Consider the following 14,325-nt stretch of genomic DNA (forward strand, 5'->3'; position numbering starts at 1 on the left):
TCCAGACTCTTTGCGACTCCATGGACTATAACCTACCAGGCTCCTCCGTCCATGGGGTTGTCCAGGCAAGAGTACTGGAGTGGATTGCCATTTCCTTCTCCAGGGGATCTTCCTGACCCAGGGAACGAACCCAGGTCTCCCACATTGTAGGCAGGTGATTAGCTCTGGCTTTTTATTTCTAACATTCCACTGTTAAATACACATCATCTCATATCTTTTGATATGAAAAGTTAAAAACTTGTTCTGTAATGATTCAGGAATCCTCTCATTATCAAACTTTACAATGCTGTAGACTGCAATACAGAAACAAGCTGCAGTTTGCTTTCTTCGGTTCTGGTGCTAAACCGACCAAAAGATTTACCCTCTTGCTTACTGAACACCAGATGGCGCTCTTGTGCTTAGTTGTTCACTGATGTCCGACTCTGACCCCATGGCAGTAGCCCGCCAGGCTCCTCTGCCCATGGGGGTTCTCCAGGCAAGAATACTAGAGTGGGTTGCCATGCCCTCCTCCAGGGGATCTTTCCGACCCAGGGACTGAACCCAGGTCTCTCGCATTGCAGGCAGATTCTTTACCATCTGAACCACCTTAGTACATTAAATTTCTCTGAAAAACTGAAGGCAAAGCAAAGCCAAAGAGAAAGAGAAACTTCAGCAATGGGAATAACAATGACTAGTTCTGACACATAAAGGGAAAAGACAGGTTATGATCTCAAGTCCTGGGAGAGGGGACACAGCATGATCAAGAGTATGTGCTTGTTCAAAGACTGATCTACAGGTCTACCTGAGGTAGATCTACTGATCTACCTTAATCTTCCTAAACTTGTTTATATTTCACCTTTTACTCTGAACACTAATGTACAGTCTTCTGCAAGAAACCAGTACCCAGTATGGCAAAACACGGTAACCCCCAACAGGAAGTCTTCCAGACAAGGTGGGACCTATATTTTCTACTATTTTCAAAATCATAGTACTCTTCCTTTGAATGTCTAATACTTATTATTCTGCTCTCTTATCATCTTGATTAGTCTGAAAGCTTCCTAGGATGTAATGTCGTTTGCCCCTGTATCAGAGGTCTAGTATAACAAAGAGGAGCTTGTTAAATTCTCTGTGTTAAGTGCATCAAATGGCTAGGCACTTCTCAACTTTCACTGTTACCTGCTTTCGCAAAAACATCTTAATGTAACACTGATTCTTCTCCATACTTCTCCAAAGAATCAAATGTGTGTATTTTCTTGAGACCCAAATCATTCCAGGTTATAAGCATTTCTTGCAAACTAAACATGAAAGAAAACTGGATTTCCTTTTTAACAAGATTCCTCATATGTATTTGTATACATTTAAAATAATTCAGTAAGATACATGCAGACACTTGTTCAGTTGCACTCTTAATATCAAGATATTCAAATACTTCCTCAATGGCTCATCTGGTAAAGAATCTGCCTGTAATGTGGAACACCTGGGTTCAACCCCTGGGTTGAGAAGATCCCCTGGAGAAGGGGAAGGCTACCCACTCCAGTATTCTGGCCTGGAGAATTTCATGGACTGTATAGTCCATGGGGTTGCAAAGAGTTGGACACAACTGAGTGTTTCACTTTCACAGGACCCCAGATGGTAGGATGGAGTCTAGCTTCTTATCATGTCTGTTCGTCACCCATGTTGTTGTTTGTAAACTGTTCGTTCTAGTTGCTATTTCATGTAAGCATACTGCAACACAGGGGCTTTCCAGGTGGCTCATTGGTCAAAAATCAGCCTGCCAAGCAGGAGAAGGGGTTTGATCACTGGGTTGGGAAGATTCCCTGGAGAAGGAAATGGAAACCTACTCCAGTATTCTGGCTTGAAGAATCCCATGGACAGGGGGACTGGTGGGTTACAGTCCATGGGGTCACAAAACAGTTGGACATGACTTAGCGACTAAACAACACATGTGCTCATCGTGTGTCCCCTTCTGCTTTCTAACCCTTTTTGACTATTTTATATTGCACTGTGGTCTGCTTTCCTACTTTTTATTTTTTCCCCAATGACAGTGATTATATCTTCAGTTGAATTTGTTTTTCCTGGGGTATCTTACAATTTAATCTTAATTTCAGATAATTCTGTCATCTTCAGTTTCTTTGCTGGAGTTACATCAATTCTTGTTTCACAGCTTCCTGAGGGATTTTTTCTTTTGGTCCATTTTTGTTCTGAGATTGTGAATTTCGAATTTCAGGTTTTAGTTTTTATTCCTGCAAAGTCCTGTTTTTAAAGATATTTCCTTCACACTGAACATTCTGCAGTTGCCTTATGATAAAGTAAAGAATTTTCATCAGCTATAATTCTCATGTTTTTTCCTTTTAGATAGTACTGTTTGTAGCTATTTTTCTTCCCCATTCTGCTCATTTTCAAAGGTATTATTTTCCTTGACTTGCAAAAACAGTTGGTTTAATATAGGCAAAGATGAGAGGCTTCTGAATCAAGAGTGTTTTCTTCTGCTGGAACAGTGAAAAACAGTGTTTCTCAGAGAGGACATATTTGTGAGATGGGAGGGATTTGCAATCTCATTTGAGTCTATAATTTTATTTTTCTAAGACCCTTGCTTCCCTCCTTCTTCCATTTTGCCTTCAAGCCTCCAGGAGACATCTCCCCCTCTCTGACATGGAGCCTTCCTCAAGCAGCCTCCTCGCTCTCATGAACTTCCAAGCCTCCCCCGATGCCCCAGTGGCCAGCACTGGTGGTGCACGGCTGTGAAGCACCCGTGTTCCCAGCATGTGGCGGGGCCCTGCTTCCCCTGGACGCTGCTACCACTGGGCCCCCACTGCCCTCTCTCTTCAACGTATCGTTTCCACCTGACTCGGCTTTCGCAGGAATTCTGGTGCTGGCTCTAGTTTCGGATGCTTATTTCTCTGCATGTAAGTTGAACTTTTTTCTGTGTCTCACAGTTAAGCTATAGCTACAGGTTATGGGTGACTTTGTTGGGAAGATAATGAAAGAGATTCAGATTAGGCAGCAACTAAGATTCCTTGGAAAGCCAGAAGCTCAAGTACTTCCCCTTAAGTATGAACACACAAGCAAGAATGGTCAGACCTGGGAGGAAAACTTCTAACCTGACAAAAAATTAAAACAAAAATTTAAAAAATGTTAAATACTGTATCTACTAAATGGAACAGGTTTTCATATATTTTAAAAATGTCGAGAAAAAGAGAGCTCTTGAAAATTAAAAATGTGACAGCACATGTGAAACCCCTGGAGAACTGGCAATGAGGTGTCTTCAAAGCAAAGGACAGAGGCACACAGTGGTAGCCGACAGTCACAGGCTCACACCTGAGATGGACTGTTTGGACAACCGTTCAGTCCAGTCGCTCAGTCATGTCCAACTCGTCACGACCCATAAACTGCAGCGCACCAGGCTTCCCTGTCCCTGTCTGGACAACAGGAGTTCAGAAAGAGCAGAGAAGATGGGGGGGAGAAATAATTTAAGAAAATGTCCCCAAATGTAGGGCACGAGTTTACAGTTTGCATGCCTCGCATAATGGCTGAGAACAGGCGTGCTGCCACAGCCCTGGGACACGAGACTATTCTGTGAGTGTCCACATAGGAAAAGCAGAAACAGGAATGGCTCAGATTCCTCAGCATCCACACTGCAACTTACAACCTAGGCAATGCCTGCAAAATTCTGAAGGATAATTATTTCCGAGCTAGAATTCTAAACTCAGGCAAATTACCAATTAAATGTGAGAGTTAAAAAAAAAGAAAATTTACCTCCCAGGTACTCTTTCACAGAAAGTACTGAAGGACATGCTACACCAGATTGAGCAAGTAAGCCAAGAGAGTAGAAGACGCAGGACCCAGGAAACAAAGACCCCACAGAAAGGAGCGACAAGACCTCCAAAACAGCGTGGGAGGTCAGGGGAGACAGCTGTGCTCCAGGCAGACAGCACCACCGCACTAGGCTCCTGCAGGTTGCAGGCCTTGGGGGTTTCAAACGGAAGATCAAGCAAGACATTAAGAAAAAAGTAAACTATAGAAGTCATCATGATTTATTCTACATCTCACCTTTGAATAGCACAAATACTTTTTTTCTTTTGCTTCGGCCGTGTCACATGGCATGCGGGATCTAGTTCCTAAACGAGGAATGGAACTCTTTCCCCCTGCAGTGGAAGCACAGAGTCTTAATCACTGGACCACCAGGGAAGGATCATCAGGGATGTCCCAAATAGTCTTTGACTATTCATGTGATCTAAAGTTACAAGATAGTTATGTAAGGAGGTCAGGGAGGTTATGGTAGAGGCAGAGGAGGAGGGCTGGAGAGACACCTGCATTTTTACCTACCACGTACAGAAGTTCAGAGATAATGAATAATGTAAAACGTGGCAATGCAACTGTATTATTTAGAACTAACTGGGCACAAATGGAGAAGGAAATGGCAACCCACTCCACTATTCTTGCCTGAAAAATCCCATGGACAGAGGAGCCTGGCGGGCTACAGTCCATGTGGTCACAAGAGGCAGACACCACTGAGTGACTAAGCACAGCAATTGGGCACATACCCAAAAAATCACTTAAAAGAGTTAAAATCTTTTCTCAGGGGAAGAACACAAGGGGCTATTGTTCTTACCAAGCCTCACATAAAATAAGCTCACTTAACCTACAAGTGCATTTGTAACTTTGACTTAAAAAAAACTGTAATGCTATTCTGCAGAAGACCATAGAAATACGACAATTTTGGCAGAAAAAGGCCTATCTCAATAAATATAGACCTCATCCAGTAACTTATCCAATAACGTCTATAACACCTGTTAAGAGCTCAGAAATGATCCATTTGATAAGAAGCTGCCTGCAGCTGTTCAGGCCCTCTGTGTCTTATGACCTGGTTTATATTTAAGTGTTTTCTACTTGTAAAGCTCTTCCCAGCTCATTAGGCCAGGCCCTTTATACATATCATTGGTCCAATGGTGTGTCCTTGAGCACTGCCATGTTCCAGGTGAAATTTACTTTCTGGTGATAATGAAAAAGCAAGAGAGTTCCAGAGAAATATCTATTTCTGCTTTATTGACTATGCCAAAGCCTTTGACTGTGTGGATCACAATAAACTGTGGAAAATTCTTCAAGAGATGGGAATACCAGACCACCTGACCTGCCTCTTGAGAAATCTGTATGCAGGTCAGGAAGCAACAGTTAGAACTGGACATGGAACAACAGACTGGTTCCAAACAGGAAAAGGAGTACGTCAAGGCTGTATATTGTCACCCTGTCTATTTAACTTATATGCAGAGTACATCATGAGAAATGCTGGGCTGGAGGAAGCATAAGCTGGAATCAAGATTGCCGGGAGAAATATCAATAACCTCAGATATGCAGATGACACCACACTTATGGCAGAAAGTGAGGAACTAAAGAGCCTCTTGATCAAAGTGAAAGAGGAGAGTGAAAAAGTTGGCTTAAAGCTCATCATTCAGAAAACGAAGATCATGGCATCTGGTCCCATCACTTCATGGGAAATAGATGGGGAAACAGTGGAAACAGTGTCAGACTTTATTTTTGGGGGCTCCAAAATCACTGCAGATGGTGACTGCAACCATGAAATTAAAAGACACTTACTCCTTGGAAGGAAAGTTCTGACCAACCTAGACAGCATATTAAAAAGCAGAGACATTACTTTGTCAACAAAGGTCCATCTAGTCAAGGCTATGGTGTTTCCAGTGGTCATGTATGGATGTGAGAGTTGGACGATAAAGAAAGCTGAGCTCCGAAGAATTAATGCTTTTGAACTGTGGTGTTGGAGAAGACTCTTGAGAGTCCCTTGGACTGAAAGGAGATCCAACCAGTCCATCCTAAAGGAAATCAGTCCTGGGTGTTCACTGGAAGGACTGATGTTGAAGCTGAAACTCCAATACTTTGGCCACCTGATGCGAAGAGCTGACTCATTTGAAAAGACCCTGATGTTGGTAAAGATTGAAGGCAGGAGGAGAAGGGGACGACAGAGGATGAGATGGTTGGATGGCATCACTGACTCAATGGACATGAGTCTAGGTAAACTCTGGGAGTTGGTGATGGACAGGGAAGCCTGGAGTGCTGCAGTTCATGGAGTCACAAAGAGTCGGACATGACTGAGCGACTGAACTGAACTGATCATGAAAAGACTCTGCCTTAAAATCAACAGCAGAATCTGGGGAGTGCATTCTTGACAGTAAGAGGCCTAAGAGCCTATTCCTGAAGCAGTGGAGACTGGGTACTTCTAAAAACCCAGGTACAATTATTAAATATATGGCATAACTACATATAATTGCCATCCACAACCAAGATAGAGCTCATGTTTTCAGACCCTCTGCATCTTGAGAATACTCTGTGTTTCACTTGGGTTGCGCACAACTCTCTGTAAGACTGGAGCCACTGTGCTTATTTTCAGATGCAAAAGGCTCCAAAGGTCACACAATTCAGTGGTTGCATCAGAACTAAACAGATCTGTCAATCCTGTCTGTGCTCTTTTTGCCACACCACCAAAAATAATCAGTTGTCATCCCTAACTCACACTGGCCCTTCCCTTTAATCCATTCAGCTGTATTTCAGTAGAATTTTACAAATGCCCTAAGGGAAAGTCGCTCAGTTGTGTCTGACTCTTTGTGACCCCATGGACTTCTTCAGGCCAGAATACTGGAGTGGGCAGCCTTTCCCTTCTCCAGTGGATCTTCTCGACCCAGGAATCGAACCAGGGTCTCTTGCACTGCAGGCGGATTCTTTACCAACTGAGCTATTCAGGGAAGCCCTAAGATAGGTTGAAATATAACAAAAACACCACACCAAAAAATATTTTAAATAAGAGGTAAATGAATATGTATATTGACCTCATGTTGTAATCAGCTCTTTAGTTCATGACCACACCGATTATACTTTTCTGCATATATACACAGCGGATACCTGTGACAGAGATAAACCTCATGGCCCTTCCGTTTCTGCAGCAGAGGAGCAACACAGATAGACTCAACAGTGTATTAGAGTCATTAAAAAAAAATTCTATCAAAAGGGCAAGAACCTCAATGTTGAGAATACAAACACAGAGCTCATGGATCCCATGGACAGTCCAGCTACTCCCAGGATTGCTAAACTTGTCACACTCCATGTTTGCTGTTCTCTTTCCCTTGTTATCATTTATAAAAAGTAGTACCAGATGCTCTGGGCTAAGCCAGAGATGAGTGAGAGAAAAACACATTATCTGATGGAGGAGCCCATCAAGAAAGTCAGTGTATGATAAAGGATCAAAAAACAACAAGAGACAGGTGGAAATAAGCATAAATTTTTTCAAGAACATTTATACATCTGTTTAATTAGATTAGCTTTACAAGCATTTTGAGAGCTTTTTCATAATGAAACACTGCTTTTCAAATTACATGACTTTATAGTCTATCTGTATGTAAATCCTGAAATTCTTTGCCTGCTGTTGATAAAGGTCTGTGTTTTACAGCTGGTTAATATGTTGAATAAAAACAGCATTAGAAGCTTCATCTTTTACCAGGATTAAACACATATAGGCCACAAATAGTTTTAAATTTTGTTTTATATAGAGTCCTGCTTGGTGACAAGTTAACAGTCCCACTAACATGAAAAGAACAGATTTTAAATGGATATTAAAAGAAATGGCTATCCTGATTTCTCCATCCTTTCACAACAATCTCCAAGAAATTATAAACTTTTCCAGAAACAAAAAAAAAACCCACAACAAAATTTAAAACCTGTCAGGCAAGCACAACCCACAGACAGTAGAATAGGACACTTTGCACAACTGCAGAAATACGTATCTGAATGACACAGGGGCTCCCAGATTAAAAGGCTGTTATTGTACACCTTGACAAACAACCCTCCCACCAACATCATACAATTTCTACTCAACCTGAAAAGAATAGTGCTTTTGAGCTGTGGCCTAAGGCAGTGCACTGCGCTGCAGACCAGGCTGGGGCGGGAGGGGAGCAGGCGCAGAGGCACTTACTGCTGAGATGCTGCATTGTACTAATATTATCTGGGACTAGGAAAGAAGTGGAACAAAACTGCAGTGGGTGAGGAAAACCAACGATAACTACAACTGTCTCCTGCAAGTTCTCCGAAGTGAGATCACAGTACTCAATATTTAATCCCACCCTAAATCCATGCTGCCAGTTCACTAAACAACTTTTCTTCATGTTTTACATGAACAGTAGCAATCTTTTAATAAAAATTACTGAGCTTTCCATAGAAAAGGTCTCTAACTGAATACAAACTATACAGATGCTAAAACTGTCATAGGTTGAAATATACAGAAATATTTCTGTACACTCACATTATTTTGGCAAAGAAGATCAAGGACAGAGATAGAAAACTGAAGTGGGCAAGGTCTTACACCCATAATTCATGCAAAATACAGATACCACCTTTTGGGCTTTGCTAAACAGCCTAGGAAACTCAAGTCTAAGACATCCATCCTAATTCAGGTGTTACGTAACTCAAGTCTGGGAGGACTTACGTGATTTTGTAGGATTCCCTCTTTTTTCTGAAAAATAAAAAAGAAGACCCATAGAAGTTATCTGGTTTTTTGCTTCGTGCTTTGATCTCTAACCGAACACCCATCTTTCAGTACTGACGGAGAGCACCGCCTCTGCGGAGCGCACCAGCAGTGGGCTGAAGAGGCCCTGATGTTACGTCTCTAACAACACCGTTCGGTCTGGAGGCACAGTCTCCCCCTGACGCTACCCAACAGGAATGAGGTTCTGATCTGCTGGCCAGATGGGCACAGAAGTAGGAAGAAAACAGCAAAACTCCAAAGTACAATCAACCTGACGGGAAGCACAAGGAAAAGTCTAGGAAAGTGGACAGTATGTTCTACATCTATAGGCTGTACCTGAAAGCAGAAGAAAGCCCTTTATCTTGGGAACTTGATGCTGAGGAGAACCTCAAGTTCATTTAGTGCCAGTCACTGTAGTTTTTTTTTTTTTTTTTAATGTAACTTAAAAGATAAAACCTTTTTACTGTGTCTTTTTCTTATAAAACATGAACTAAAAGTTACTGGTAGTAAATGGTAAAGTAAACAGTGACGGTTTTACTGTTATGTTTCACTATTAACAATGTCAAAAAAACAACAGCAGCAGTCTTTTAGGAGTTCAAATTAGTGTAAGGATTACAAAACAATCTGATTTTTCAGTTGGTGATTAAAGTGCTCCTTTTCTTATTTTAAGTAAAAACAAAATTAATCATTAGTCACTGGCAACAATCACTGTAAGAGGCTTTTCAGGGCAAAATTTAATAGTACGAAGAGGTTTACAAAAATAGATTGATGCTATTTTGGGAAATAATACTGTAATTTTTTCTCAATTCAGTTTTGATAAATTGTACCTGATTATACAAAAATTATTTCAAATTCAAACTTGACTATATAAAAAAAGGGAGAGATGAAATGAACTCAGCTAGATGACAGATCTGGTAAAATATAAGAATGAAAAAAATTCTACCTAGGGCACTTATTTCATGTCCAGATGTAAACACCACTTTCAGTTGATAACTCATATTCCTCCCATCACAGGTCTGGAGTCAATCATGCAGTACAAAGCCACACAGTCAAAATCTTTGTTTTGATGCAACACAAAAAAGTTGTTTCTGTTTCCTTAAACTGCCAACTGGTTGTCTACTTTTCTTTACCCCATTTATTTGTATTCACAAGTTAACAAATAGCGTCAATAATTATTGTAGGTGAAGTGGGGTATTGCTGATGAAAGGCTCTATAAGACGTCTTTACTGATCGAATCAGAAGGTTTATTGAGTTCAACCCTCACACCTTTTTCACCTGCAAAGTAAAAAAAAAGAAAATTCATTCATTCATTAAGTACCAGAGAGCTTCTGTTCCTGCATCCCACTGAGCTCCTAACAGTGTGCACAGCATTTCAACTTGCAAACACACATCATCTGAGAGTGATCACACTCAGATTCCCAAAAGTTACCCTCAGGGTTGATTACGGTAAATGCAGGGACTCTGGACTAGTAAACCTTCAATGGGAAAAACCACTCTCTACACAGGGATAATGACTTTTGTCTTTTTTTTTTTTGAAAAACAAACGGAATTGCTATAAAGTATTAATAGCAGTGTGTTCAGCCTCACTGAAAGCACACTACTAGGCTTCTGTCACAAACAGTGACTTTGAAAATAAACAGAAACTTGTGAATATTCAATTTTTATAGTTTTATAGAAGGCTGATGTGGGATTATCCATGGCTGGTGACAGTACAGGCAGTCCAATCAGTAATGTGAACTGGAGCAGATCTGTGAGACACAAAGTGGGGTTAAAGACAAGACAGGTCAGCAGTCCATCTGCTGGAAACCTCAGGCCCAAGTGCTCCAGGAGGGCGTCCACAAGTGGGGGTGAACAGACGCCACTTGCAGATACGGACTCTGCATGCCTGTCAGATTCACTGATTACAGCAGCTCAATTCATCTCCTTTGCGTTCATTTTCTTCATATCCACATTTAACATGGGAGACCTGGATTATTCTCCAGAGCATGTACATCAAAAGAGGAAAGGATATTACCTTTCTTCCATGGGGAGAATAAGATGAAGACAGCCTATGACTGAGAAGGATAATCACAGAAAACTCAGTTTGCTCGAACCATTTCCCCAGATTGCTTTGTTTCAAACTTGCCTCACCTTTGGGCAATTTTGATGGTTAAAGGTGACTTAAGAGCAGCCCTCTTCTAAATAGAGGAATTAAGAATCTGACAAAAACAAAGAGCAAGCCTTCTGGCTTATGGACAGCACCACTTGGCTGCGGGGTCTCTTCCTTCTAGTGTACCCAGGCCCCAAATGTTTACCTGTTAGATATTTTACTTTAGCTCGCGCTCTCTCATCTGCATCAAAATACCAAACAGTTATTGCGTACCTAAAAGAAAATTTAGAACAGGGTAAGAATGATCACACTGGGAGGAAAAAAGGGAATGCTGTTGCAAAGATCTAGTAAAACTCATCATGGCAAAACAACACCTAACTTGAAGTGAATGACATCAGGTGATACGTGGGCACAGTAACAACCCACTTATCCAAGAACCCCAACGGTCAAGAGCATAACACAGAGCCAGGAGTAGCTCAAATTAACACTACAGAGTTAGTGACTTTTTATGGTTTTCTTAGTACCTACATAACCTGTTTATTATCTGTTTTGCAAGCCTATAGCAAATTAGACATAGACACCAAGAAGGAAAGAGTGGCTGTCAGAGAAAAAGCATGTTATCAATAGCGTTCCAGAAGAAAAGAACAGAAACAGGAGGACACCAGAGCAGAGGCCTGCAGAGCAGGGGAGAGTGGGCACTCTCATTAACATCTGAGGATGTCACTACACTCGTAACAACAAAGAGTCATGACAGGCATTTATAATTTTACAACCTGGAGTCATCAAGAAAGTTCGATCATGCGAAGAATTTTTTAGGATTTTAACCAAAACAATTATACTATGTCTTGTTTCATTTTTCTGAAAATTTCAATCATTTGGAACACCTCATTTGACAAATGAATGAAGACTCTCGTTTATTAAAGACCACAAAGCGCTTAGTTACACCTTTTGGTACTAAAAACGCAGAAAATCTGCAAACACCACAGGGAGTGAAAGCATGTTGGAAAGGATCAGTTCCTTAGAAGAATGCAGCAATCAGTCAGGTGTCCTGCAGATTCTGGCCTGTATTCAGTGGGGAAAAGCAATACTGATCAAATGAACCAGCAAACTGTCTGCAGTCAAGAGTCAAAGGCAGAGCAGAGGCAGAGCCTGGGAGGCTGGAAAGGGACAGAGCCGAGGTCAAGCCTGGCTCCAGAGATCCAGCCCCTACCCTATCACACAGGTGGCCACAGCAATGGGGAAAGTGCACAAATATCTTCCTCTGTCTTTTGCACCCGCCCCAAGCTCTTAGTTCCTCAGTAACCAGAGTTCAGCTATCTGCATCAGGTCCCTGCACTGCCCAAGGCCTTCCCAGAAGACAGCTGTAAACCACCACACAGCACTCTGTTTCTCCTGCCTCATCCCCTATCTCTTTGGATTCCTCCTCCACATATCTGCCTCTGCTCTGACTCCACAGCCTCGCCCTTTCCTCCCAGCCTTGCCAACACTGTCTACTCCTTGCTTCTCCTCACTCCAGGCCCAGCGGCTACACTAGACCAATCGATTCCAATGTAAGACCACTTTCTTCCTCCTCCAAACTCCTGGAGCAACCCATAATTGCATGGCATCTATTCATTACCTAAAATGTTCATTCTATCTCCATTGAGAAAGGATACACCACATCACATTCAAGACTTAATACAAAGGAAGATCAATGAAGCAGTTTCAAGTTCAGAAACGATTTTTAAGAAGCAGTCGGGGATGGGCACTGGGGTGATGGAAGGAGAGACAGGATCCAGGACAGAGTCTGCGATGTGATGGGATCCCCGGGTTCCACCCAAGAGCTCTTACGGCCTCAAGTCACAGTGCTCAGCCCGCTACCCACTAAGATGCATAAGGGCTGAGGCAACACGGCTCAGAAGGAAGGAAGGAGAGGCAGGTGACAAAACCTTCACCGTCTGAAGCTCATGAAATAATACAACATCACTGTCAAGAGCCAGCTCTTCCTGTGTTTCTAAGGGATCTCACCAGATCTAAGCCACTGTGTGCCAGTAATTCACTATAATGTCCCAAATCCCTTCTACAATGAAAAACAGGTATTTAAAAAGTAGAGTTTTTTTTTTTAAAACAAATATTTATTTTGCTAACAATGTCTGTAACATCTTCCATTTTAATAGTCTACACATTTTAATTAGGTCATGGTAAATGGTAAAAAAAAAACTTTAAGAATACAGTAAAAAATTGGTTTAGAAAATGAAACCTTGTAGAAAGAGTATAAAGCAGAAAATGTAAAAAACAGTATAAGCCTAAAAGATGCTGTATGTTAAAGCAGAAGGGTAATTTTTTTTAACACACCTTTTCTCTACTTCTCTTTGCTCTATTCTTTTTTCTCTACACTTCCACTCTCTGATTATGTATTTTTCTACCCTGTATCATTTTTCCATACCATCCCTCTGCCCCCTACTTCTGCTGGACCCCCTTTAACAAAGCTGCCCTTTCTCTTCTCTGCCTAGTCCTTATTCCCCACGTGAATACTCTCACCAGGTCTGAGAATGGATACTAGTTAAGAGATGCACAAACCAAGGAGACAGGCCTGGGAAGACAAGAACCCTGAGGCTCCCTGTCTCACCCTAGACAAGGAGGGGCTGCACAGAGACTCACAGACATTTGGGACTAACTGTGAACACCCTTATAAAATCATTCAGATTAAAACAGTCATGACTGAAGCCTTATGATAAAGGTAACTGAAGGACAGGAAGATATTCATTAGAAAATGTTCACGTTTATGCTATTGAGCCCCTCCTATCTTACTATGCTCTTTACCAATTTTTTTTTTCCTTTAAAGGAATACTACCTTGTAGCATATGCTGGTTGTACTTCATGAGGGTTGCGACGGTCAGACCAGAAAAACAGCAGTCTATCAAATTTGGGTTCAATGTCAGCAAACTGGGCTTTGCCTTCTGGAAAAATTCGAAGTATACCTCCACTTACCTAGGAAAGGAGCCAAATATGTAAATATGAGCAACCAAGAATGCGACAAAATTAAATTTAGGGGGAAAAGACCACTTCAGTAAATCGAGTCTTAACTGAATTGTTCACATAACATCTCGATTAATAATGTCTGGAATTGAGATTTCAAGTACATGCAGAGATACAAGGAAAAATTCATTCCTTGTTTTAGGGAATTTTGTAAATATTTGATGAAACAGATGAATATTCTCTGAACTCAGAAGTCTTAAAGTGACACTTGAAAGTCTGAAAAACTAGTAAGCATTCCTTATTTATGTATGGTGATGACTTGCTTCACCTACTCTTTTTTCAAATCATTCTGAAGAAAATTACTACAAATGATTAACTGTGTCAAAGAAATAGTTCATCATATTTTAAAAGTTCAACAGACAGTATTAATAGAGCAGTCTTATTTAAGGAACTCAATCTATCGGGAGAAAGTGTCATTTATCATCAGCACTGGGCCTATATAACTGAACTCGTCCACAGAGGGCCACTACCATTTACCCCAGTAGGTATCTGTCTCTACTGGAGACCAGAGGGACTCCCCATGCATTCTGATACTGACTCTTCCAGGATCTGTTGCTGGCCCTTGGTGCAGTTCAGTTCAGTTGCTCAGTTGTGTCCGATTCTTTTCGACCCCATGAATCTCAGCACGCCAGGCCTCCCGGTCCATCACCAACTCCCGGAGTGCACCCAAACTCACGTCCATCAAGTCGGTGATGCCATCCAGCTATCTAAT

General features: G+C 41.5%; 1 protein-coding gene across 3 annotated transcripts in view; it reads right to left on the reverse strand.

Moving 5' to 3' along the window:
• Positions 1-7,251: 7,251 nt before the first annotated feature.
• The window catches only part of EGLN1 (egl-9 family hypoxia inducible factor 1), a 64,081-nt gene continuing 57,007 nt past the window's right edge, over positions 7,252-14,325 (reverse strand). The window contains exons 3-6 of one of the 3 annotated variants that reach the window (XR_003109004.2): positions 13,429-13,565; positions 10,801-10,868; positions 9,450-9,781; positions 7,252-8,494 (exon numbers count right to left, since the gene is read on the reverse strand). Coding sequence is in view for 2 of the 3 variants with exons in the window: in XM_025284498.2 (XP_025140283.1) it covers positions 9,717-9,781; positions 10,801-10,868; positions 13,429-13,565 (270 nt within the window). In the remaining variant the exon portion in view is untranslated. Of the gene's footprint in view, positions 9,782-10,800; positions 10,869-13,428; positions 13,566-14,325 lie in introns of all 3 variants that reach the window. The other 2 variants (XM_025284498.2, XM_025284499.2) reach the window with 2 other exon arrangements.

The sequence above is a fragment of the Bubalus bubalis genome, chromosome 4, assembly GCF_019923935.1.
Source record: "Bubalus bubalis isolate 160015118507 breed Murrah chromosome 4, NDDB_SH_1, whole genome shotgun sequence".
NCBI classification, from domain to species: Eukaryota; Metazoa; Chordata; class Mammalia; order Artiodactyla; family Bovidae; genus Bubalus; species Bubalus bubalis.